The sequence below is a fragment of the Corythoichthys intestinalis genome, chromosome 16, assembly GCF_030265065.1.
Source record: "Corythoichthys intestinalis isolate RoL2023-P3 chromosome 16, ASM3026506v1, whole genome shotgun sequence".
NCBI classification, from domain to species: Eukaryota; Metazoa; Chordata; class Actinopteri; order Syngnathiformes; family Syngnathidae; genus Corythoichthys; species Corythoichthys intestinalis.
The window spans coordinates 38968213-38990555 of NC_080410.1; the positions used below are offsets into that span (position 1 = coordinate 38968213).

The following is a 22343-nucleotide window of genomic DNA, read 5'->3' on the forward strand; positions in this document are numbered from 1 at the left end:
AACAAATGCATCTTGATTTTACGCCGTCTTTGTATCGATGTACACTGAATGAATCGATACACTCGCATCGCGGACCTTTGTATCTCGACCACAATCCATATGGATTATTTTCCACACCTCTACTGCACTCACATTTGTTGCTTGTCAAGCATCTACAGAGGAAACACCTGTATATAATACCTTTTGTACTGTTTATTGTGCGTTTTACTTGGGGCGAGTTTATGTGATTGTTTATGATGATGTGCGAACGCTAACTGATAGACACTAATCAATTGTGTGAATTGTTATTGCTATATCAGCAGCTAGTTATAAACGCACATTTAAATTACTGTTATTAAGCAGAAACTTAGTTTCATTTTTAGTTCAATCTGCAAGTGTTGATGTCATGAGCAGCTGAATCAAGTCAGCAAACCACACCGACGTCCGATATCGTCATTTCGCAGCTTAGCTCGCTGTGTCGCTAGGGCTTAGCACCAACATCTTGGCGAGGACAGTACAATGACGTATAGTACATGTTTTTGGATCGTTATTTTGACATTTTGGTGGTATTTAGGGGTACTTAAAGGGTTTATTCAGACTTACGCGGATATCGGGGTTATTTGGCCAGCGTAGGAACGGAACTCGTTCGCAACCCGGTGACTACCTGTATTTCCTTTGTGTTTTGTTTTGACTGTGTTGCTCAAAAAATCCCACTTGTAAGGTCATTTTAGACATGAACTACCTTTAGGAGGGCCCAGAGTAAGAAGGATGACCATTGCGTGGACGACAAGGATGTGCATGGTGGCAGTCTCTCCTGTAGTCCAGCGCAGAAACACTTGATCTTGTGACTCTGACTAAAAAAAAACAAAAAACAACACACCTTGTAACTAAACATTCCAAATTGAGAAGCCCAAACCTCATGTATGAAGTCTGATGGGGCTTGCTTATACCCAGCTGTACAGATCCTCCCCATCTTTGGTCTTCCTCATTCTCCTAATGTAGGTGGAGAAAATGGAGAGGAAAGCGCTGAGGACAGCCTCGGACTCAGGTCTACAGGAGTGCTTAGAGAAGAGATTGTTCATGATGGTGGAGCGCTCCACAATGAGCCGGGCCACATCCTGCAAGATAGCAGAAGTTTGTGTTTGCAAACATTTAGTGGGCAAAGGTACTGGCACAGCTAAAGTGACTTAAGTGTCACAATACATTTATTAATAGGAATCTGAACGTGTACCAAAGCAAGGTCGTTGTGAGAGGCCTGCTCCTCTACTGGCGCATATTGGGACAGGTAGATGAGATAGGCGCTAATGGTTTGAGGATCAGTCTCCATGTGAATGGCCTTGGTTGGAGGTAACACAAACTTTCAAAATGCAAACTCTCCACTGAGGTGTTCAAATCTCTTCATATTTGTAACGCAGACCTGCTGCAAGGCGGTGGATGTCATGCCTCGGACACTGTCGAACATGGGGAGCTTAGGGAGGTCCTGCAGAAGCCACTGGTACCCTGGCAAGAGTTCAGCATCGGTGGAGTCCTCCTCCATGGGCTGGTCTCGTTCCTCTCCGTCCTTCAGGCCCCCTTCAGTCAGCACGAGTGACAAGCCCTGCACATACACATTGAATGTTAAAATTTTCCTCACAATACGTCCAGAGCAAAATGGCAATAAAAGAAAAAATTACCTTCATTGCTAGGACTCTTGAAGCCACTTGAGAGGAGCTAAGGCGGCGCAGGAAGTAATCCAGAACTTCACACGTCGTCTGCTCATCAGCTTTGGGACCTAACAAAAGATCCTGAAGCCTTCCGAGAAGCTGCCTTTGTTTTTGCTGCCTCTGTCGGATACAAATGACAAACATTTAACCGCAAGTTCTCTGAGTACCACGATTGGGGGTAACATTAACTCATTGGCTGCTGTTAACGGCATGAGACGTCCCATCCATCTTTACTGGGAGGGTTGTCAGCGACAGAGCAAATGAATTGGATGCCTATCATCGTCAATGGTAGGCAATGAAATATAATTTTTTTAAATAGTCTAATATGCCAAAATGCTCATGAAAAAAAGAGGATTTAGCAACTTTTACAAGCCAGAGTTTGAGTATCTGAACTGCAGATTTTATTTTAAAAATTTTTAACAGAAACAGTTCTTAAACATTAAGTATGACTCTTATGTAGTTTAAACTGAATACAACTGAACTGCACTTGATTCATGCACTATTGCGAATTGAAAAAAGTTTGAATGTTTAATTCAGTCAATCTTTTGCACATCACTAGAAGGAGCCTATGTAACACAAGGGGGATTCGTACCACACTTTGAGAACCACTGTAAAAAAACAGTAATATCAAAGTACTGTACTTGTCTTTTCTTTGCTTTCTGTTCTTTGCTTCCTCCCTCGTCGTCATCATCCAATTGCAGGCTGTCGTCTGCAGCGTCGTGCAGTAGGAACTCACACAGGCACTGCACAGGAAGCACGTCTAAGGACCCCTCGCTGGACTGGACTAGATCGGCCAACCACGGCATGGACTGGGAGGAAGCCTGTATGAAGCAGTATATTTCAGAGGCTTTTAGACCCAGTATTTCACATTTTATCAAGGTAAATCTGTAGTATCTTTATTAATTTTTCACGCCTTGTTGTATTTTCATTGTGTACATATGTATCCAATCCCATCCCTACCTGTCTCTGTATAATGTTAAGCAGGAAGTCTGGGTTGCGGCTGCGACATAAAAGATGGCCAAGGCGTAGAGATTGATTAAGAGTCTTCACTTGCTCCTGGACTTGAGGTGGAGGTCGACGAGGCGGACCCCTGAACACAAACACTTCATGTTTCCACTTGAACTTACTACTACGTCGCCTCAGTTGTATGATCTTACTGCGGGTCCAGACTGGTGAGCTGAGAGAGGAGCAGACTGTTGCTCTCCGTGATGGTCTGTTTCGTAGACGCGGCGGCCAAGTGGCTCTCAAACGCCAAGATCTCCTGCTTTTCCCGCTGCGATATCTGCAGCTCACGCCCGATCATTTCTGTCTTTGTCTCGTCGTCCGCCACTGTGCAAGGGGGGTATGTGTAGTTGCTGTGGAGATGTAAATGTTGAAATTGAGCTCTACAAAATCTAGAATAATTTGGAGTACTGTGACGGGTGCCTACTTGGTCATAACCATCTCCATGAGCATTTTCAGGGTAGGGTAACCATCCCAGGCAGTCAAGCCTGGACAGGAAAATAATCAATGATTAAGCTACATTAAATGTAGTCAGCAAAAGTAGTCTGTTTCTCAAGTGTTCAGCTTCCGTGTTAACTCAATTTATTTTTATTGCTGTCAATCGCAGTGAGGGAGTTCAATGTGAACATGTCCTTAAAACAGATCCGGGCAAACAATCTTAAGTATTAAATTCAGTGTTTGGGAACAAAAATTTTCATGTTTGCAGGCGAAGCAAATAACCCACAATTCATGTGTATTAAAGGGATCCTCGGACTTAAAAACTTGTAGGCTCTAATAAGCCACAATTGTGCTCTTTTAGTAAAATATGTCATTAGAAACATGTTTTATTGCCATTGATTAAAAAATCTATATTATTTAGTACATGTTTTGACCTACGGAGGGTGCCATGTTTTACAACCGCAATGCACGCTGGAGGTGATGACGCGGTTGGCCTCGACTGGAAGAATAGCTGTGTAAGCTAGCAAGCAAAGCTAGTACGACGACTGACATGATTTTGTCACATTCTGCTGCTGGTCACTGTTTTGTTACAGAAATGTGGGATGAGTTCCCAACGTCGTATCTGCATCCAATCCCAGCTCATCAGCAGTGTCTTTCAACCGATCCTAAGCGGCTTGTCGAGATATTGACTTGCTGCCATTTGACAATTTTTATATCTTTTCGTTGTAAATTGCATCATTGCTTTGTTATTTTTGTTTGTCTGCCTCTCACCGTGTTTTTTGATTGATCACGACCTCCTGTCATGGACCCATTTTGTGTCTTCCTTTTCGCGATCACGCGTTTTTTTTTGTGTGTGTGTTCAATAAACCCTTTTACGCAATCTCTACGTAATTATTGTCTGCTTTCTGTCTGAAGTGAGCCGCGTTTTTTAATTCCGTAGTCAAGCCAGCCGCGTTTCCCTTTCAGGTTTTACAGCAGATAGACAACACGTGCAGTTGCTTCATAAGTAAAATCATGACTCTGACATCATGTGGAAGTATAGTCCTGTGGTCTACGCGCTCGTCTGTCGCATGGGAATTGCGAATATGAATCCCGCTGGAGACATTAATTTAATTGCTTTTGCTGCTCGTTTTTTGAAATATCGACAGTTTTGTCCTGCTCATGACTTTTCCGCTCGGTTTCAAATTGGAAGGGCAGAACCCACAACATGTTTATTTAGCCAACGAATGACACTGTGGAAGTATGGAAGTGCTGCTCAGTGACGTCACCGCCCAGTGTGCATTGCGTCGTCAACAACAGTGGCGCTCTACAAGTTAAACTAATTTTTAAAATTTTATAAAAAACAAAAACATTAAGAGGGGTTTGAATATCAAATTATTATAACTAGAGCTGTCCCGACTAGTCGACATAGTCGACGTCATCGATGACGTAAATCCGTCGACGAGCACAACATCCCGTCGACGGTTAATGAAGGGTTAAAAAAATATATGCGTGGAAAGTTAGAATGTCGGATGCTCTGTTTGCAAGCGGGGAAAGCGGCACAAAGCCAAAAAAAGCGCACCAGAGTGTCCAAAACATTGCCTTATTTCAAAGAAACAAAGGAGAGTACACTCTTGTGTCCTCTTTAATGCCAAGCTTGGCTGCACGTCGGCCGTGAATAAACACCTCAAGCGCCTTCACGCAGTTTGTAATTTTTTTTCTTTCATTTTTTGTACACCAGAGGGTGCTGTCGCCTTACTAAATAATAATGTTTCATTGACAATGGGCCTATAAGTGCTATTAGTATTGTTCTTAATGCTAATTGAAAGGTTTATTTCATGTTATGGTTTATTTTATGGTATAGAAAATTATATAAGGTTAAAAGGTCATAAATATATACAGTATATACAGTAATTGCACTCAAGGGAGAGATTGTCAATGATAAGGTAATAAATTAAGGTAAAGGCAATTCATATAGGCAATTCATTGATATATAAATAAGGTTTAAAAGGAAAAAGGTGAAAAGTTTTTGTTAATTTCTAATTGTGTTGCTTTATTTGTGTGCACCGTAGCTCTTACAGTGTGTTTACATCAAGGATGGAATAAAAGTTGTAAACCATCAGTTTAAGAGACCATCTTTTCAATCGGGATGCTACACTAGTTAATTCTATCAGCATTTGAACTCATTGTTTATTTGTGATTTATTATTGTTATTTACGTGTTTATTTGTACTTTAATAAATAATTTGAGTGTTCCAATATGTTTTTTGTGAATTGATAAGCGTCAACAAAAGTTTCATTGCTAAATTGGTAAAAAAATAAATAAATAAATTATTAGATTAGTCGACTAATCGTAAAAATAGTCGGCTGACTAATCGGGAGAAAATTAGTCGTTTGGGACAGCCCTAATTATAACTCATACCAACATTTATCTTTTAAGAACTACAAGTCTGTGGTTCCCTTTAAATAGCAAGGTTTGACCAGAAAGGCTCAGTACCTATTTTCTGTGGGTTGAATGCAGCGACCACCAGCAGCAAAAGCCATGCTTTCCAATAAAGGGTGGATATTGCCAAATTTGGCGGCTGGTACCTTCAAACAATTGAATTAATTTGTTATGTGTGACTGCAAAGAACATTGGCATGTGACTGCTTTAAAAGTACACTACCCTGTCGGAAGTTGGATATTTTCTGGGTGATGGTATGTGCATAGATTAAGCACAGCGTCAATGAGTTGGATCCGTTCCACCACTAGGACCTCTAAATCTGTTTGAAAAGAGGGGAAAAGAAAATTCAGTAATTCACCCATAGCCTAACCTAGTAAATGGTCTGAAATTTAAATTAAAAAAATAAGCATAACATTACACACCGTCAGACTGAACACCAGCGGCTCTTTTGACCAGATGGTCGGCGAGCTCCATGGCGTCCGCAGGACCCAGCGGCAGATCGCGAGACAGCCCAATCACCAGGATGCGCATTAGAGTGTCCTCTAGCAGCGGCACCTCGGAGCAGAGGCGCAAGAAAAAGCTGAGGAGAAGAAAGACGGCTCAGTCTAGTCTAGCACAAACCCGGCCCAAAGACGGCCAATGGCAACTCACTTCCTGTCGCTTTCTGGCGGCCAGTTGTCCCACTTGTAGTAGGTCTCAGGCTGCTCTGTGAAAAGTACTTTGTGAAGGCTGTGGAGAGAAGAAATATCAGAAATACGACGCTATGGTTTGAAAAACACTGCTCAGCCCCAGTTTTGTATTTGGCAGCCCTTTTAATTTTTGTCTTAGTCTTTTGGACGAAAATACTTAGTAGTCTTATATTTTAGTCATTTCAAAATGTGTTCGTCTTCGTCTAGTTTTAGTCGACAATTACTTAAAATATTTTCGTCTGTAAAATTCAAATTTTAGTCCAAATATAAATCAAGGTCAATAATTTCGAATGAACCTAGACGAGTACATATTGTAGTGTTTACTTACGTCAGGGGTGTCCAAACTTTTTGCAAAGGGGGCCAGATTTGGTGTGGTAAAAATGTGGGGGGCCGACCTTGGCTGACGTCTTTTACGTAGAACAATATATTTAAGCAAATCTTAGCAAGCCATTCTGTGTGTCACATTTGCTTCATTATTTTTTTTAATTAATAATTTCAGCAATCTCGCAACTAGCCTTTGTGGCGTTCTCTTTCGACTCTCGGGCTCTTGCGAAATACTACTGCTGTGAAATTAAACTAGCTTCAAATTGCTTCAGTTTCTCACTACATTTCTTCGCTGTAATCTTGTCGTACATGTCAGCGTGTCTTCTTTGGTAATATCGCCTCACATTGAACTCGTTAAAAACAGCGATTGCCTCTTTGCAAATGAGGCAGCCACAGCTGTTGCGTATTTTAGTGAAGAAGTAGTCCAATTTCCACCTAACCTTGAGGCGTCGGCCGTCGCAGTCAACTTTTTTTGTGGATTGTCGCCATTTTAGAAAATTGGAAGTAAAGAGTCACATGGGGTAATGTTGCTTAGAGTGCTGCTGCCTTTTAGTGGATAAATGAGGAGCAGCAGTTAGTGTGTTAGCTACTTCATATGCTGGTAGCATTTTTACATAATTTATTAAGTCTGTGTGCAGGCCAGACGTTATTGATTTTATGACAGAGGCTGGGGGCCGGATGAAATTTGACCAAGGGCCACATTTGGCCCCCTGGCCGGACTTTGGACATGTCTGGTTTAAGTTGTAGAACAGTGGTCTCCAAACTATTCCAGATAGGGCCGCAGTGGGTGCAGGATTTTACTCCAACAACAATTTTACTCCACAAGACCACACCTTTATCACCAATCTGGTGTTTTATAAGTGTAATCAGTTGATTGCAGTCAGGTGCTGCTTGTTTTAGTAGAAACCACATTGGTTAAAAGGTCTGTGCTTGATCGGTATGAACAAAAACCAGGACCCACAGCGGCCCTCGAGGACCGGTTTGGAGACCCCTGTCGTAGAAGCTACAATATGTAGCTATGATATGTCACGAAGTTGGCAATGTCCTTGTAGACTCAAGGACAACACCTAACTTTGTGACTTTAGACTAACAACACCCACCTTTGTGATGTTAATACACACTCGGCAGGAAAAGCAGTACAGTATTTTCAATTAAACCCCCCAAAAAGCCATGAACTGTATGTGGGGAAAAAAAAAAAAGTGTCCGAGCGTTTAAGAGGATGCTCGCCACGCTAAAGTTGATGCTAATGCTTACACGAATGCTATGCTAACACTATGAGTTACATTTAGTGTGTGATGATCACTCAGCACACACCTTTAGAGCAGGGGTGGGCAAACTATTCCACAAAGGGCCGCAGTGGGTGCGGGTTTTTGTTCATACCTATCATGAGGACAGCCTTTCACCAATCTGGTTTTCTTACAAGTGCAATCAGTTGATTGCAGTCAGGTGCTTCTTGTTTCCACTGAAACCTCATTGGTTAAACTGTCTGTGCTGAATCAGTTGGAACAAAGACCAGGACCCACTGTAGCCCTCGAGGACCGGTTTGCCCACCACTGCTTTAGAGGCTACAGCAAAATTGCAAATTCTCTTGCCAAGATAAGAAAAGTCTAACCATGTGTTTAAAACAACCCAGATGGAGCTTAGCCGAGCTTGAAACACTAGCTAAACTCTGGTGAGGTGAGTGAGGTAGGCGCAGCACATCTAAAATGAGTAACCTGACCCAAACACTGCCACGATGTAAGCGGACGTACACCACGTACAATATGAAAATGTCACGCATTGTGTACATATGACAGAAACTGTCGCATTTTCGTCTCGTCGTCATCTCGTCAGACAAAAATTGCCATTCGTCTCGTTATGTTCTAGTCTCCCAGGCCACGTTTTTAGCTCGTCATCGTCACGTCACTGTATAAATTGTTCGTCGACGAAATGTTTTCGTTATTGTCATAGTTGACGAAAACAACCATGGCTCTGAGACGTCATTACACACCAGTGGACGTAGTCTTTGGCACCCACTTTGCTGATAGTGGGAACCACTGTGTGAAGCCACCAAACAGCATCCCTCTGGATGCAGGCAATCTGATTCTGGAAGGACCGCAGCACCTCCAGGTCTGAAGTAAAGCATCAGCAAGAAGCCTCACATTAAAAAAAACTACGGTTCAAAATGTCATAACAAAATTAACTCACTCTTCTTTTCTCCTTTGTCCCACGCAATGCCCGCTTCTTTGACCTGAGCTGTAATGCCCAACATCATGGACACGGTAAGCAAATCCGTTACCTGAATGACAAAGCGCTCCTACAGGGAGAAGGGGAACGAAATCAAACTTGAGAACAGAAGCAAAAGGGTGACAACACGCTTACTTTAAATTCCATGTCTACGTAGGTGGCCTCCTTCCTCTCTTGCATCAAACCGAAGCAGAAGGACTGGAAATTGATTTCGTGTTTTGTCTGCTTGATGATCTCCCTTAGCAGGGCTCGCGAAGCGCGAAGGTAGTCATCTTTGTTTGTGAGAAGGTCCTGGAAGACCATCGCTAAGAACTACAAACAAAAAAACATTTATATTGGGCCTTCTTTCTTGATGTCACTAATGGTAATCTGAACGTCACAATAAAAAGCACCTTTGGTGCCTGCTCCGGGCTGTGCTGCAGCAACGTGTGAAGAACCTGCATGTTGTTGGGGTTCCTGGCATTGGATAGCTCATTGAAGATGACTAACTTCACCATCGTGGCCAGATTGTCTCTGTGCGCGTTCAGGAGCTCCCTGCCAAAACGTATATCAATAGAAATCTTTCTTCACAGCTTATTTAGACTCACTCACTGCCATTGACAGCGAAACATATCAAATCCATTTGACCCGAGATGGCTAGCATTGAATGATCATGCTTCAGAGCCATTGACTGTGATAGACGTCCAATGAATTCAAAAGGACTGCACGTCTATCGGCGTTAATGGCAGCCGATGAATTCATTTATGAAAATAAACGGATCCACGGACAGAAAGACTAGTAGTTCTTAAAAGATTAACGCTATTATGAGTTAAAATAAATTGATATTGAAACCCCGCTTGATGTTTTAGTTTTTATACAATATGTAAAATTAGTTTAACTGGTAGGTCGCCATTGTTGTTGACGTCGCAGGGCGGTGACGTCACATGTATATGCTGCCGGACTTCCAGAGTATGACTCTAGCGACATAAACATTTCATCTGTTCAACCCTGTCAATTTGAACCCGAGAGGAACATTAATAGGCATGACAGCACTGTCGATATTTCACAAAACGAGCAGCAAAAGCAAAATGAACAGGAAAGACGGGATAAGACGGGTGAAGGGGGAAAAAAAACTGTCCTGCCAAAATGTGCTACAAGAGGCAAATTTGTCACCCAAAGTACTACCTTGCGCTTTCAGCTTGTTTTGTCTAAATTAGGGCTGTCAAAATTATCGCGTTAACGGGCGGTAATTATTTTTTAAATTAATCACGTTAAAATATTTGACGCAATTAACGCACATGCCCTGCTCAGACAGGTTTAAAAGACAGTACAGAGAAATGCCCACATGTTAATTGTGTTTTATGGAGTTTTGCCGCCCTCTGCTGGAGCTTGGGTGCGACTGATTTTATAGGCTACAGCACCCATGAGCATTGTGTAAGTAATTATTGATATCAACAATGGTGGGCCACTGGTTTATTTTTTGATTGAAATTTTTACAAATTTTATTAAAACGAAAACATTAAGAGGGGTTTTAATATAAAATTTCTATAACTTGTACTAACATTTATCTTTTAAGAACTAAAAGTCTTTCTATCCATGGATCGCTTTAACAGAAAGTTAATAATGTTAATGCCATCTTGTTGATTTATTGTTATAATAAACAAATACAGTCCCTATGTACCATATGTTGAATGTATATATCCATCTTGTGTCTTATCTTTCTATTCCAACAATAATTTACAGAAAAATATGCATATTTTATAGATGGTTTGAATTGCGATTAATTGCGATCAATTAATTTTTAAGCTGTAATTAACTCGATTAAAAATTTTAATCGTTTGACAGCCCTAGTTTAAATGCATACAGACAGAACATGCTAAAGATTCCTTAAGAAAATGCATAAACATAGTCATATCAAATAAGAATGGTTTAAATATGCCACGTGACTAATGTGGTCAACAGATCTGCTTTAAAGCTACCACAAGAAAATACAATGGTTAAAAGTATGAGAGGGAAACACATGCAAAAAGTATTTGGGGCAATGAAAAGGTAATAAAAGACTCAATAAAAACACAAATAGTAAGTACTTGCCGCTTTTAACCGATGAGCGCATGTGTTTGACATCTCGTCACGTAGAAGGAATTGCTGTAACCCGGTAGTATTCGTCGAGTGACAGTGACAATCTACATCATCACCCCGAGCGTACATTGCGTGCTTAAAACATGGCGCCTCCATTGGTCAAAACATGTACTATATATTATAGATTTTTAAATCAATTGCTATATTTTATGTGCTTCAGATAACGTATTTTAGTAAAAGAGAACAATTGTGGCTTATTTGAGCCTACAAGTCTTTAAGTCCAAGGTTCCCTTTAAAGACATTAGAACAGCTGAAAGGCTGTTGTAGAATAAAACGTGTATAATGGGGCACAGGTAAGTCAAGGCACAGTAATTTTGAATTTTAACAGTTTTGAAAATGTGGGTTGGCAGACCTGACACAGAGCATGTAGTGGTTGAGGAGCACTTTGGGCTTGAGGCGGATTTTGATCAAGTTGGAGATCACTTCCATGTCGTCCGATCCGTGCGTGTTGCAGTTCATACACAGCGACATGAGGAGGTCTTGAGCCGGCCGGGTCAACTGTTCCAGTGCAAAAATGTTAACATAAAAGAATACCAATAGTCCATGAAATGACTCACAAATATAACAATGTTTGAGTCAATACCTTTGGATTTTGTAGCCACATTTCAAGTCTCTGAACAGCCATGAGGCGAGCCTCTTTGTACCCGCACGTTGCGGTCAGCAGACGTAGCAGATTCCGCGACACGTTGTCCATGGGCTGTCGACGGTTCAGCTGGTCACGGAGGACGTCCAGCACGTAGTCTTCCACGCTCTCAGCGAGTTCCTCGTACCTACGGTGAGCCAAAAATGAATTCGAATTGAATTCTGGTTTAGTATCGATTTGTTTTATTACCTTGGCATAACCTGTCCTTCATCCTCTGGGCTGAGTTTCTCCTCTGCGATAAGCAGCTCTGCCCGGCTGTCGTCCTCATCAGGAGTTGATGGATGGGGGCTGCTACCTAAAGTAAAATAGTTTTGTGTTATCAGTACTAGAGTTGTCAGATAATGACTTTTTAACGTATATCTCGATATTGTCCACCTCCAAAAATCAGATACCGTTATCAAACCGATACCCATATATGCGGTCGTGGACTTAACATATTATGGCTAATTGTATTGTGATGCCCATTTGCCTGTTTTAATAATGATAAATTTAACAACTTCAAGGTTTTCCAAAAGAACATTCTGTGCAAAATAAGAGAACAATTTCAACTGAAGTTACGGGAAAAGTGCCTGTATTGCGCCACTATATCGATAAGCATAACTGCTGTGCTAAGCTGTGACCAACCCTTGTACAAAGTCAGAAGGCTTCTACATTTACTTTAACCCTTTAACACCTAAGCCTATTTTGGCTGAATTTGCATGCCTTTGATGTTGCCGTTATATTTCAAAGAAAAATTGTTCACAATGGCCAGGTTGGGTCCCTTTTCTTAGGACACCACAACCTCCATGTCCAAACTGTCATTTTCTTCACTGACCAATTATAATCAACATTTTGGACCTAAAAAGACAAATAAAATTCCTAAAATCTTTTTTCAAAATTTGTCATGTTGATGTCCCATTGACAACCAAACATGCTCGACCAACCGCTTTGAAGCTTGATAATATTTATTCAACTTGTTAGCATAAACATTCAATAGAAAAAGATAAGACTGAATAGTTTTATGTTTGACAATTCAACACAAACAGCAAGTATGGTCATAGGCGTTTTTGGCCTTTACACATACCACGGTCAAAACAGGTAATATACAGTGCAAAATAGTGAGAATTTTATTTTTAAAATTTATATATATACATCATCTAACACAAAAAGGGTTTAGAGGATATCTCTTTGAGAGGTTAGGTATTGTACCCATCACCTTATCAAAAGTATAAGCATGCAATCAAGCTTCTCGAACACACACATCTATATACAAATTGAAAAGATTGATAATGAAGAAAAAAAATCAAATATAACCTTGCAAAAACGTATTTAAAAAAATAATGACAAGTAGTTCAGTTAAAATTTTTCAGGCAGGCGACTCAATAGTTTTTTTTTTTTTTCTTTGTGACTCAAAGTTTCCTCTTGAACAGGACACAGCCCACTCTTCCGCCGTTTGCGCGCTGTCACTTTTACTCGCCGAAACGCCGACTCATCCAAGGAAAACAACGACAAAAATGTCTCATCCTCTTCCTTGAGTTAATAAAATAATGCATTAGCTTGTGCTAAATTTAGTTTTCGATACATTCCGCACGTTTCAAAGTCGCTCGCTCAATCCAACCGGCCGGTGCTCGCTTCGCATGCCTCCCTTTGCTTAGGTGCCGCCTAGCTCGGCAACGTATTAAAAATGTTCACATTAGGTTCATCCTACTTACCTCTTGGGATATGTAGTCTTTCGTGCTGCTTTCGGTTTTGAAAAAGAACAAGAAATGATGGAAATATGAAGATAAACACATGGTCCATGCAGCGTTTTAATTAAGGTTGTCCCGATCCGATATTTGGATTGGATCAACCGCCAATATACGCAAAAAAATGTGCATCGGTATCGGATCGGCCGACACGGAATAATTCCGATCAAGACTAATGATCCAGTTTTTTTTTTTTTTTTTTTTAATCCGATTTTTTGAATCCGATCCGGGTTTTCCAGCGAACCGATTTACATAATCGATTCCAGTTTTTGTTTTTCCTAAACTCCGGTCCGCATTTTACGGCATAAAAATACTCCTAAATCGGCAAAATCTTGACTTAAATCTTTATCTTCAAAACAGTTTTAAAACTTTCACATGTCGAAAGTAGACAGAAGGGAAATTATAGAATAACAGGAAAATTTTTAACAACTTGACAGTTGATTCGCAACATTAAATTAATTGAATGTAGTTTAAAGCTGCTGACACAGAATGGGGACTTGAGTATTTTATTTACTGTTTTAAATTGTTAACTTGATACTGAAATAGTCGTTTATTTAAGCCTGAGAAGCTTTTTGTTCAATTTTTACATTAAAACACACATTAAAACATTAAAAGCAGCTAATAGCTTGGGGGGTTAGTGGGATTTTCCACTGAGGTTGTTTGTGTTTTGCTTTTTTAAGACAGTTTACTATATTATTTGCACGTTTTACTGACTGACTATGCCATTTCTGTTTATTATTGATAATGTTTTCTGTTTATCTCTTAATAGACAGTCTTCAATATTTCTTTCAATAGTCAGTTTCTTGTTACCAACCATTGTGTGTTATTCAAACTCACCTAATTCAGCTGGCTAGTTGTTATTAAGAGTACGAAAACCCTTTTCAACATGAGTCTGACAACTAAGTAAGGAGGCTAGATAACTTTAATACATGCTCAGATGGGCCAGTATCAGTATCGGCTAGTATCGGATCGGAAGTGCAAAACAATATCGGTATCGGATCGGAAGTGCAAAAACCTGGATCGGGACATCCCTAGTTTTAATGCTTACCGTATTTATGAGCGCAATAAAACTATAGAACTCAAATGACATTATCACCCGTTTTACGTGGTCGATTGACTTCAAATAAAAACTAGTGTGGACATCAACTTTCGCACTTTCAAATGAGAGCAACCAGCGGCACGTGGGTGACGTAGTTACAGCGTGACATGGCTTCAAAGCTGATATGCGTAAACACGTCACCGCTGACACGTTCAGTGTTAAAGGGTTAAAGGTAGCATGCATATTCGCCCAAAACCGATAATGAAAAACCGGTGTCGATATTATCCCGTATCTTTTTAAAATGCTTTTATTAGCCGATATTATCTGCTACCCGACACTCTAATGAGAATAGTATCCACAAAAAAACCCCAGCATCAATACCTGCACTGAGATCTCCAGCAGCACGCCCAGTGTCGGCCTGCAGTAGCATGCTTTTGGGGGGCATCCTGGTGCCGAAAGCTGTCTGAATGTTGTCTACAAAGTTCTTGCAGTGAGAGCTGTCCACCCAGATTCTTTCCCCGAGGGAGTCTTCAATGTACACCTAAAGAAAATGTTTTGAAACATGCATAACTATTGTCTCCTTTATCTTTAAACAATTTAAATACTGTATGTACATTCTTTTAATGTCACTGAAGGTGTGGCGCATGGGGGAGGGATTCGGCATTAGGGCTGCAGCTATCGATTATTTTAGCAGAATTAATCTATCAAATTGTTAGTTTGAATAACAGAGTAATTGGATTAGAAACATTTAATGCGTTGCAAAATAAATTTTAGGTGATGTAAAACAAAGGCTTGCTAAGATTGCACCTTCAAAAGAGCATTAAATGCAAATACAAAATAAAATTCCCCGAGTGCCTCTTCAAACTATGCAGGATTGCACTTTAATCTAAAAGTAAATTAAAATACCTAAGCTTAGCATCAAACGGTATTTAAAAAAAAAAAAAAAAAGAGGATCTAAGTGCGACTAGAGAACAATTGGCTAACTTACATAGCAAAAGCCTGCTAGCTCAAATGCTATAAAACGCCGTTTTTTAACAGGTCTTTTAACAAATTGTTCAAACACATATTCCCACAAAAAACAGCTCAACATATCTAGATTAAGAATGCATTAAAAAACATACTAGCTCAAAAAAAAAAAAATTACTGTATGTTGGTCTTAATCGGGAGCAGCTGGATTCAGCCATGTTAAATGAGTTATGTCGTACTCACTGCTGCCACAAGAAGGCATTGTATCTACCCAAATCAATAAAACTAAATGCAAACACTTTCGAAACAAACCATTACAACGCCACTCTAATTAAACAAATACTCGAAGCTGCAAAATTTGATTTAAAGCTTTTTTTCTAATCGAATTACTCGAGTTATTCGATTAATTGAAGCAGCATTATTCGGTAAATAAGCAGCAGAATAAAAACACTTTTCAGAATCGGCCATCCTCACTTTGACAAAAATCTCAGGCCAGTTCTCATCTTCTTCGTAGGCAGCCATCAGCAGATTGCAGGCCAGCACGGACACCAGGCTGTTTCCCTTCGCTTTGAAGTTAATAGAAGCGTCTCGACGCAGGAGGCTGCACAAGGCCTAAAAAGCAAGCGTGGAGCCAGAGAGAGAAAAAGAATATATCTGTATCTACGGTTGTGAACGTGAACAAATGAAGTCTGTACCTCTATGATTCCCTCTGTAGCGAAAACATTGGGTTTGATCTTGGCCAGGAACATCAGGCTGAGGTACAGCGTGATGTCCGGCTTAGCTCTGTTCATCTTAAGCTGCTTCACGGCGCCGCACAGAAGCCCCTCAATACGCTCGTCGTTGCCCTCAGACTCAGCTGCTTCAATGTCGTCCAGCAGCAGCGCTGGTGCCACTAGCGCAGGAAGAAAGAAAAAAAACATGGTGGAAAACACTCAGGTGGCTTGACAAGTTCAGCTCTGAGACCCCTAATTCGGCCAAATTTCAAAATTGTCTGATATGCACGTGTGGTACATCATTGGAAAGCTTAAATATCTCTATTTTCTGGGGGAAGAAAAATTTTGAACAGCAGGGTATTTAAAAAAATAATAAAATAAAAATGTAACGGCAAAACCCTAACTGGAGGCGAGAGCACGTGAGAGCAGAATTAAAGACGCCATGATTTTAAAGAGATATTATCACGTACTTACCTTGTTTCTATCCAAAAACTGTGTAGTATGTATCACCAAGTGTCAAGACACAGCTGTGAATGGCCGCAGCCTGATTTTTGGGGGGAATTTTATGGGTGAAACATGGTCATATAACAATGGTCGCGATGCAGAAATCACAGATATTAAGGAGTGGTCGATATTTCACTTTCATATATTTACCCTTTTAAACGTTTTTTTTTTTTAAAGATTTCCCGATTGATCACGTCATTTTCAAGGTATTGGAATCGACAAAAAAATATTGGACATGCCTTTTTTTATTTATTTATTTTTTCATTTAAATCGTTTTCTAATTGTATTTAACGTTACAGACAAAATGTCTTACACTCATGCGGAGTAGATTTGGCTTAAAGTAGGGCTATCAAATTTATTGCGTTAACGGCGGTAATTAATTTTTTTAAATTAATCACGTTAAATAACGCATGCGCTGCATGACCCACTCACGCATTGTCGCGTTCACTCTATAAAGACGCCGTTTTACCTATAGATAGCGCTAAAAGGCAGCGTATAATGAGTAGAGAGAATTTTGACAGCCTTAGGAGCCATTTTTTATGTGACTAAAACCTTACAATACCTCTCTCAGCAATTAAAAATAACGTGGGAGGCAATGTGGGGAAGAAAGGTAGTAGTTGATCATTTCCTGAACACCGTATGTTCTTTCCCAACGCAGAGAAGATATATCAATTGGTGCCCCCACGCACAGTCATGTTTGCACTTCCCATCATGCATTTGGGCAGAAGTTAAATGGCTGTAGTATCATTTACTGAAAGCTCAACAAATACACCAGATGGCAATATTTAGTCACAATATACTAAGTCACTTTTATCCTTTAAGAATTACAAGTCTTTCTATCCGTGGATCCCTCTCACAGAAAGTGTTAATAATGTAAATGCCATCTTGAGGATTTATTGTCATAATAAACAAATACAGTACTTATGTACTGTATGTTGAATGTATATATTCGTCCGAGTTTTATTCATTTTTTTTCTTAAGGCATTGCCAAAATGTATATGATCGGGAAAAATTATCGGGAATGATTGGAATTGAATCGGGAGCAAAAAAAAAAAAAGCAATCGGATCGGGAAATATCGGGATCAGCAGATACTCAAACTAAAACGATCGGATCGGAAGCAAAAAAACATGATCGGAACAACCCTAGTTTTTGTTGTTGTTTTTCTCTCTCCATTTTTCTTTGTTTGGATCGATAATTTATCATCTAAAATAATGGGGAAAATGTGGCGGTAACAGAAAAATTACAATTAAGCGATAGTTATGAGGTTATGATATCCGTGACGATTTACAGACGCTAAATTTTTTCATTGTGACGTAATTTGTTTAAAGTCCTTTTTTTAAAAACTAAATATTAGACATCAATTAATGATTTCAGGCTAAAAATGACTGCCATCTCGAATAATAAATATAATTACTTACCTTCTTTTTATGGCTAGGTTAAAACTAAAGCGGTTGCGCCACATCTGTAAATGTGGGTTTCCAGGGTAAAACGGACAAATTAAAAATAGTTCGGGGGCGCCATGAATCTGCGATGGCAGCATACCGACATATTGTTTTATCTAATACAACAGTTCTTTTGCCTTAAAGAGCATACGAAACGAGAAAAAAAAAGTCTTAAATGGCATTATTATGTGAATTAGAATCATATTTTGAGACGATTTGACTATATACAACAATTTAGCAAAGCACAGATGACGAGAAATTAGTCTTTTAATCTGCCGGTTAGCCACGCCTACAATTATAGGGCTTTAGCGTCCCCAACAGGTGGATGACGTCAGCGGTAGACTGGGCTCATCGGTTTTACTATTCAGCCCATTGAGGGGGAATTATTCAGAACGAGGAAAACGCGACGAAGAGAGCCGTAAAATGTCATTGTTTCAGTCTCTCTACTCCAATATTTTTTACAGGATATTCTTTTTATCCAAGTATTTTTTCCCCAATAGCTATATAAATGGCTTGAGAAGGACGAGTCAGCCCGTCAAGGGGGAACTATTCACAACGAGGAAAACACGACGAGGAGAGCGGCAAAATGTCATTGTTTCTGTCTCTTTACTTCAATATTTTTACAGGATATTCTTTTTATCCAAGTATTTTCCCCAATTGCTAAATAAATGGCATGGTCATGACAAATAACAGTCTTGTGCTGAATGGAATATGAAATAATAAAAATGCATTTATTCAGGACGACATGGCAAAATTACTCCATAATGGTCAAAACTGTCGACTTCACCTTTACTGTCGCACCTCCCGAACGATATTTTATGACACCTAAATTTGACATATGTCATTTCCCTTCCCCGGCTTCGGAGAATGTAAACAAACCAGAAGGCGTGACAGCTAGCCAACAAGCTAACCCGGACCGAGTGATGTTTCAAAGTCTTCGAAGCGGAAAATCACACATAACTAGCCTGGATTATTTGACATGACGACCCGGTTGTCGATTCACTGTGTGGATCGGCAAACCACCCGGCGGAGAGCAATTTACAGTTCGTTCCCGGAGGAGGGTGGCTGGAGTTGTTGTGCAGCTAACGTGCTGCTGCTAATGAGCATTAGGAGAGCTTTTTACATGCCTATCAATGATCAAACGTAAGTAGTCCTTTATTTAAAGGAATTTTGTAGTGTTTACTTTGTAATCGCTGTATTCGTATTTGACATAATACAAAACAAGATGTTTACTCACTTCCTCGTAAGTCCAATGGTCCCACAGTAAATATCCACGGTGAATGGGAACCTTTTGAAACTCCAAAAAGGCACATACGCCTCTCCCTCATACAGAATGATTTTTCTGCAGCCGTTTGGCTGGCGTGATGCGAAAAATAAACGTATTAATCCGCAAAATCAGCTGAATCCTTCGTCCTCATACACAACAGTACACTGTAGCGTGAAGAGGACGTCTTCTACAGTACACGTCACAGCGCCCTCCTCCTCAATGCAAGACCGAAGCCGGAAGTCAGTCATTTTCATGGCGCGGGATTCAAAAAACTCAATAAAAATAGCGATCGCTTCCACACACATCCAAGCGGTCCATATCATTCAGGGGCATAAAATACCGCGTGTATTATGAAATAAACATGCTTTTTCGTGTCACAGGCACTTTAAAATACAGCAGTTTATTTTAAAGAGGGGTGCAAGAGCAGAAACTGCTTTTTCAGCCTTGCCTTTGTTTTCCGCCACATACATTCGAAAAAGATGCTTGAAATTAGTCAAATATGATTTGGAATCAACTAACTTACCTTCAATGGGAATAACCGATGGTTCCTTAATGGAGGGTGATATCGCTCTCTTGTCCGCAGCCGCCACATCAGCGAGGCGTCCAAGAGCGCTGATAGGGGGTGTGGTAGAAAGCTTGGGCCGCTTGGTGAGGCTGGACAGACCCGATGAGGACGGAAGAGTGGAGGATGTTTCTCTTTTGCGGTCGGCAGGTAAAACGGTGGTGGCCGGCTTCAGGAGCACCGCGGGGGCTTTGGATTCGCTGCCCTGGTTCTTTGAGCCCAGAGCGATGAAGTCTCCTGGTGGGGGATGACCTGGCATGGGAAAAATTGAATCTCACCTTTTGCTAATTTGCATAACATGGCTCTGAACAGAGAGGAGCATATATCCAAAAATAAAATAAATGAGATGTCTTTTAACTTGCCTGATGTTTTTGCAGCACTGGGGCGGCGTAGGGCCGTTGGCTTTGGACGATTCATTTTGACCAAGTGTCTCAACTGATCGCAGCACTGATTCAAGCCTCACTTGTTATGATAAGATGCTCTTCTGGGACAAAAGGACAAATTAGAGAGATTACTATTTATGTTTAAATGCTGGAGAACTTTCAGCGAAAATACAAGGTCCGTGGAATCACAAAAATAACCTAGTTTTATAATATAGTTTGATAATAGCATCAGCAGGTAGTAGTACTGTTCTGTCTCTTAGGTGATTTATATCTACTTGTGCTAAAGCTAGGCTAACAACAACTAACACGGCTACATAAACGCTCCAGAGAGACTAGCGTCAACGTTCCAGTAAACCTAACGGTTTCAGTGGGGAGAATTGAATCCAAAACGATTGGAAACATTTCACAAAAGTGATTTGGATTCGTACCTCATAATGTTTTAAAGTTGTTGCTAAATGACAAGACGCGACGGATGGGGAAGCCCAGCCTCCGATTGTTTCTTCTTCGCTACACAAAACATGTGCGGTAAAGAACATGGAAATGACGCGCTGCAGCCAAGTGGCAGTACTACGCTACGTAATGCAAGAATATTCGAATTTATTGTTTTGTAACTGGATTAGGTGCATTAAGTGCACATTTTAAATTACACTTGAAAAATTCATTTCATTTCAGGCAGTTACATAATTTTTTGCTTGCAACAAACAACAAAAAATGCCTGAAAGAGAATGGGACGAAGAAAACCTCAAAGAAAACTAAATCCCACCCCAACCTCTCAATTATCATGCATGCTAATAAAGAAAATATTTTCCTGCAAACTGTTTTTGTTTCAGATAGTTACATAGTGGACATTCTTTCCCGACAGCAAGAGAGGAAAACAAAAGGAGAAAAGAAAAAAAATGCTGTATGTGAATATTTTTACGCTGTTGAAGTTGTGAACAAGGCAAAAACCCGGACATGTGAGGAGTTCGGCGAGTCCATGGAAAACAAATTCCGGATGGCTTCGAGGAAATTCTGGTCCACCATCCGGCGACTGAAAAGAGGAAAGCAGTGCACCATTAACACTGTGAATAGTGAAGATGGTGTACTGCTGACCTCGATTCGGGACGTCGTGAGGAGAATACTTCGAAACCCTCCTCAATTCCACCGACACGCCTTCCTTTGAGGAAGCAGAGTCTGGGGACTCCGAGGTGGGCTCTTCGATCTCTGGGGTTGAAGTCACTGAGGTGGTTGGAAAGCTCCTCGGTGGCCCCGGGGGTAGATGAGATCCTCCCGGAGTTCCTAAAGGCTCTGGATGTTGTAGGGGTGTCGTGGCTGACACGTCTCTACAACATCGCGTGGACATCGGGGACAGTGCCTCTGGATTGGCCGACCGGGGTGGTGGTCCCCCTTTTTAAGAAGAGGGACCGGAGGGTGTGTTCCAATTATAGAGGGATCACACTCCTCAGCCTCCCTGGTAAAGTCTATTCAGGGGTGCTGGAGAGGAGAATCCGCCGAGAAGTCGAATCTTGCATTCAGGAGGAGCAGTGTGGTTTTCGTCCCGGCCGTGGAACAGTGGACCAGCTCTACACCCTCGGCAGGGTCCTCGAGGGTGCATGGGAGTTCGCCCAATCAGTCTACATTTGATTTGTGGATCTGGAGAAGGCGTTCGACCGTGTGCCTCGGGGAGTCCTGTGGGGGGTGCTCCGGGAGTACGGGGTACCGAGCCCCTTGGTAAGGGCTGTTAGGTCCCTGTACGATCGGTGTCAGAGTTTGGTCGGCATTGCAGGCAGTAAGTCGAATTCGTTCCGAGTGAGGGTTGGACTCTGCCAAGGCTGCCCTTTGTCACCGATTTTGTTCATAATCTTTATGGACAGAATTTCTAGGCGCAGCCGAAGCGTCGAGGGTGGCCGGTTTGGTGACCTCAGCATTGAATCTCTGCTTTCGGCAGATGATGTAGTACTGTTGGCTTCATCAAGCCGTTACCTCCAACTCTCACTGGAGCGGTTCGCAGCTAAGTGTGAAGCGGTTGGGATAAAGATCAGCACCTCCAAATCCGAGACCATGGTCCTCAGTCGTAAAAGGGTGGAGTGCCCTCTCCGGGTCGGGGATGAGATCCTGCCCCAAGTGGAGGAGTTCAAGTATCTTGGGGTCTTGTTCACGAGTGACGGTAGGAGGGAGCGGGAGATCGACAGGCGAATCGGTGCAGCGTCTGCAGTAATG

The 22343-nt window shown here is 41.1% G+C and overlaps 1 protein-coding gene across 2 annotated transcripts in view; it reads right to left on the reverse strand.

Moving 5' to 3' along the window:
• The window catches only part of ints1 (integrator complex subunit 1), a 47592-nt gene extending 26930 nt beyond the window's left edge, over positions 1 to 20662 (reverse strand). For both annotated transcript variants that reach the window (XM_057817228.1, XM_057817227.1), the window contains exons 1-26: positions 20573 to 20662; positions 20124 to 20245; positions 19723 to 20013; positions 15968 to 16164; positions 15747 to 15884; positions 14688 to 14847; positions 11733 to 11838; positions 11484 to 11670; positions 11253 to 11398; positions 9175 to 9316; positions 8918 to 9094; positions 8744 to 8852; positions 8547 to 8667; positions 6195 to 6272; positions 5966 to 6123; positions 5766 to 5862; positions 5598 to 5689; positions 3112 to 3172; positions 2840 to 3037; positions 2643 to 2772; positions 2324 to 2503; positions 1653 to 1802; positions 1397 to 1576; positions 1211 to 1315; positions 930 to 1097; positions 722 to 833 (exon numbers count right to left, since the gene is read on the reverse strand). In XM_057817228.1, coding sequence (XP_057673211.1) covers positions 722 to 833; positions 930 to 1097; positions 1211 to 1315; positions 1397 to 1576; positions 1653 to 1802; positions 2324 to 2503; positions 2643 to 2772; positions 2840 to 3037; positions 3112 to 3172; positions 5598 to 5689; positions 5766 to 5862; positions 5966 to 6123; positions 6195 to 6272; positions 8547 to 8667; positions 8744 to 8852; positions 8918 to 9094; positions 9175 to 9316; positions 11253 to 11398; positions 11484 to 11670; positions 11733 to 11838; positions 14688 to 14847; positions 15747 to 15884; positions 15968 to 16164; positions 19723 to 20013; positions 20124 to 20178 — 3538 coding nt within the window. In that variant the 5' untranslated portion in view covers positions 20179 to 20245; positions 20573 to 20662. The remainder of the gene's footprint in view (positions 1 to 721; positions 834 to 929; positions 1098 to 1210; positions 1316 to 1396; positions 1577 to 1652; positions 1803 to 2323; positions 2504 to 2642; positions 2773 to 2839; positions 3038 to 3111; positions 3173 to 5597; positions 5690 to 5765; positions 5863 to 5965; positions 6124 to 6194; positions 6273 to 8546; positions 8668 to 8743; positions 8853 to 8917; positions 9095 to 9174; positions 9317 to 11252; positions 11399 to 11483; positions 11671 to 11732; positions 11839 to 14687; positions 14848 to 15746; positions 15885 to 15967; positions 16165 to 19722; positions 20014 to 20123; positions 20246 to 20572) is intronic.
• Between the last annotated feature and the right edge of the window lie 1681 nt (positions 20663 to 22343).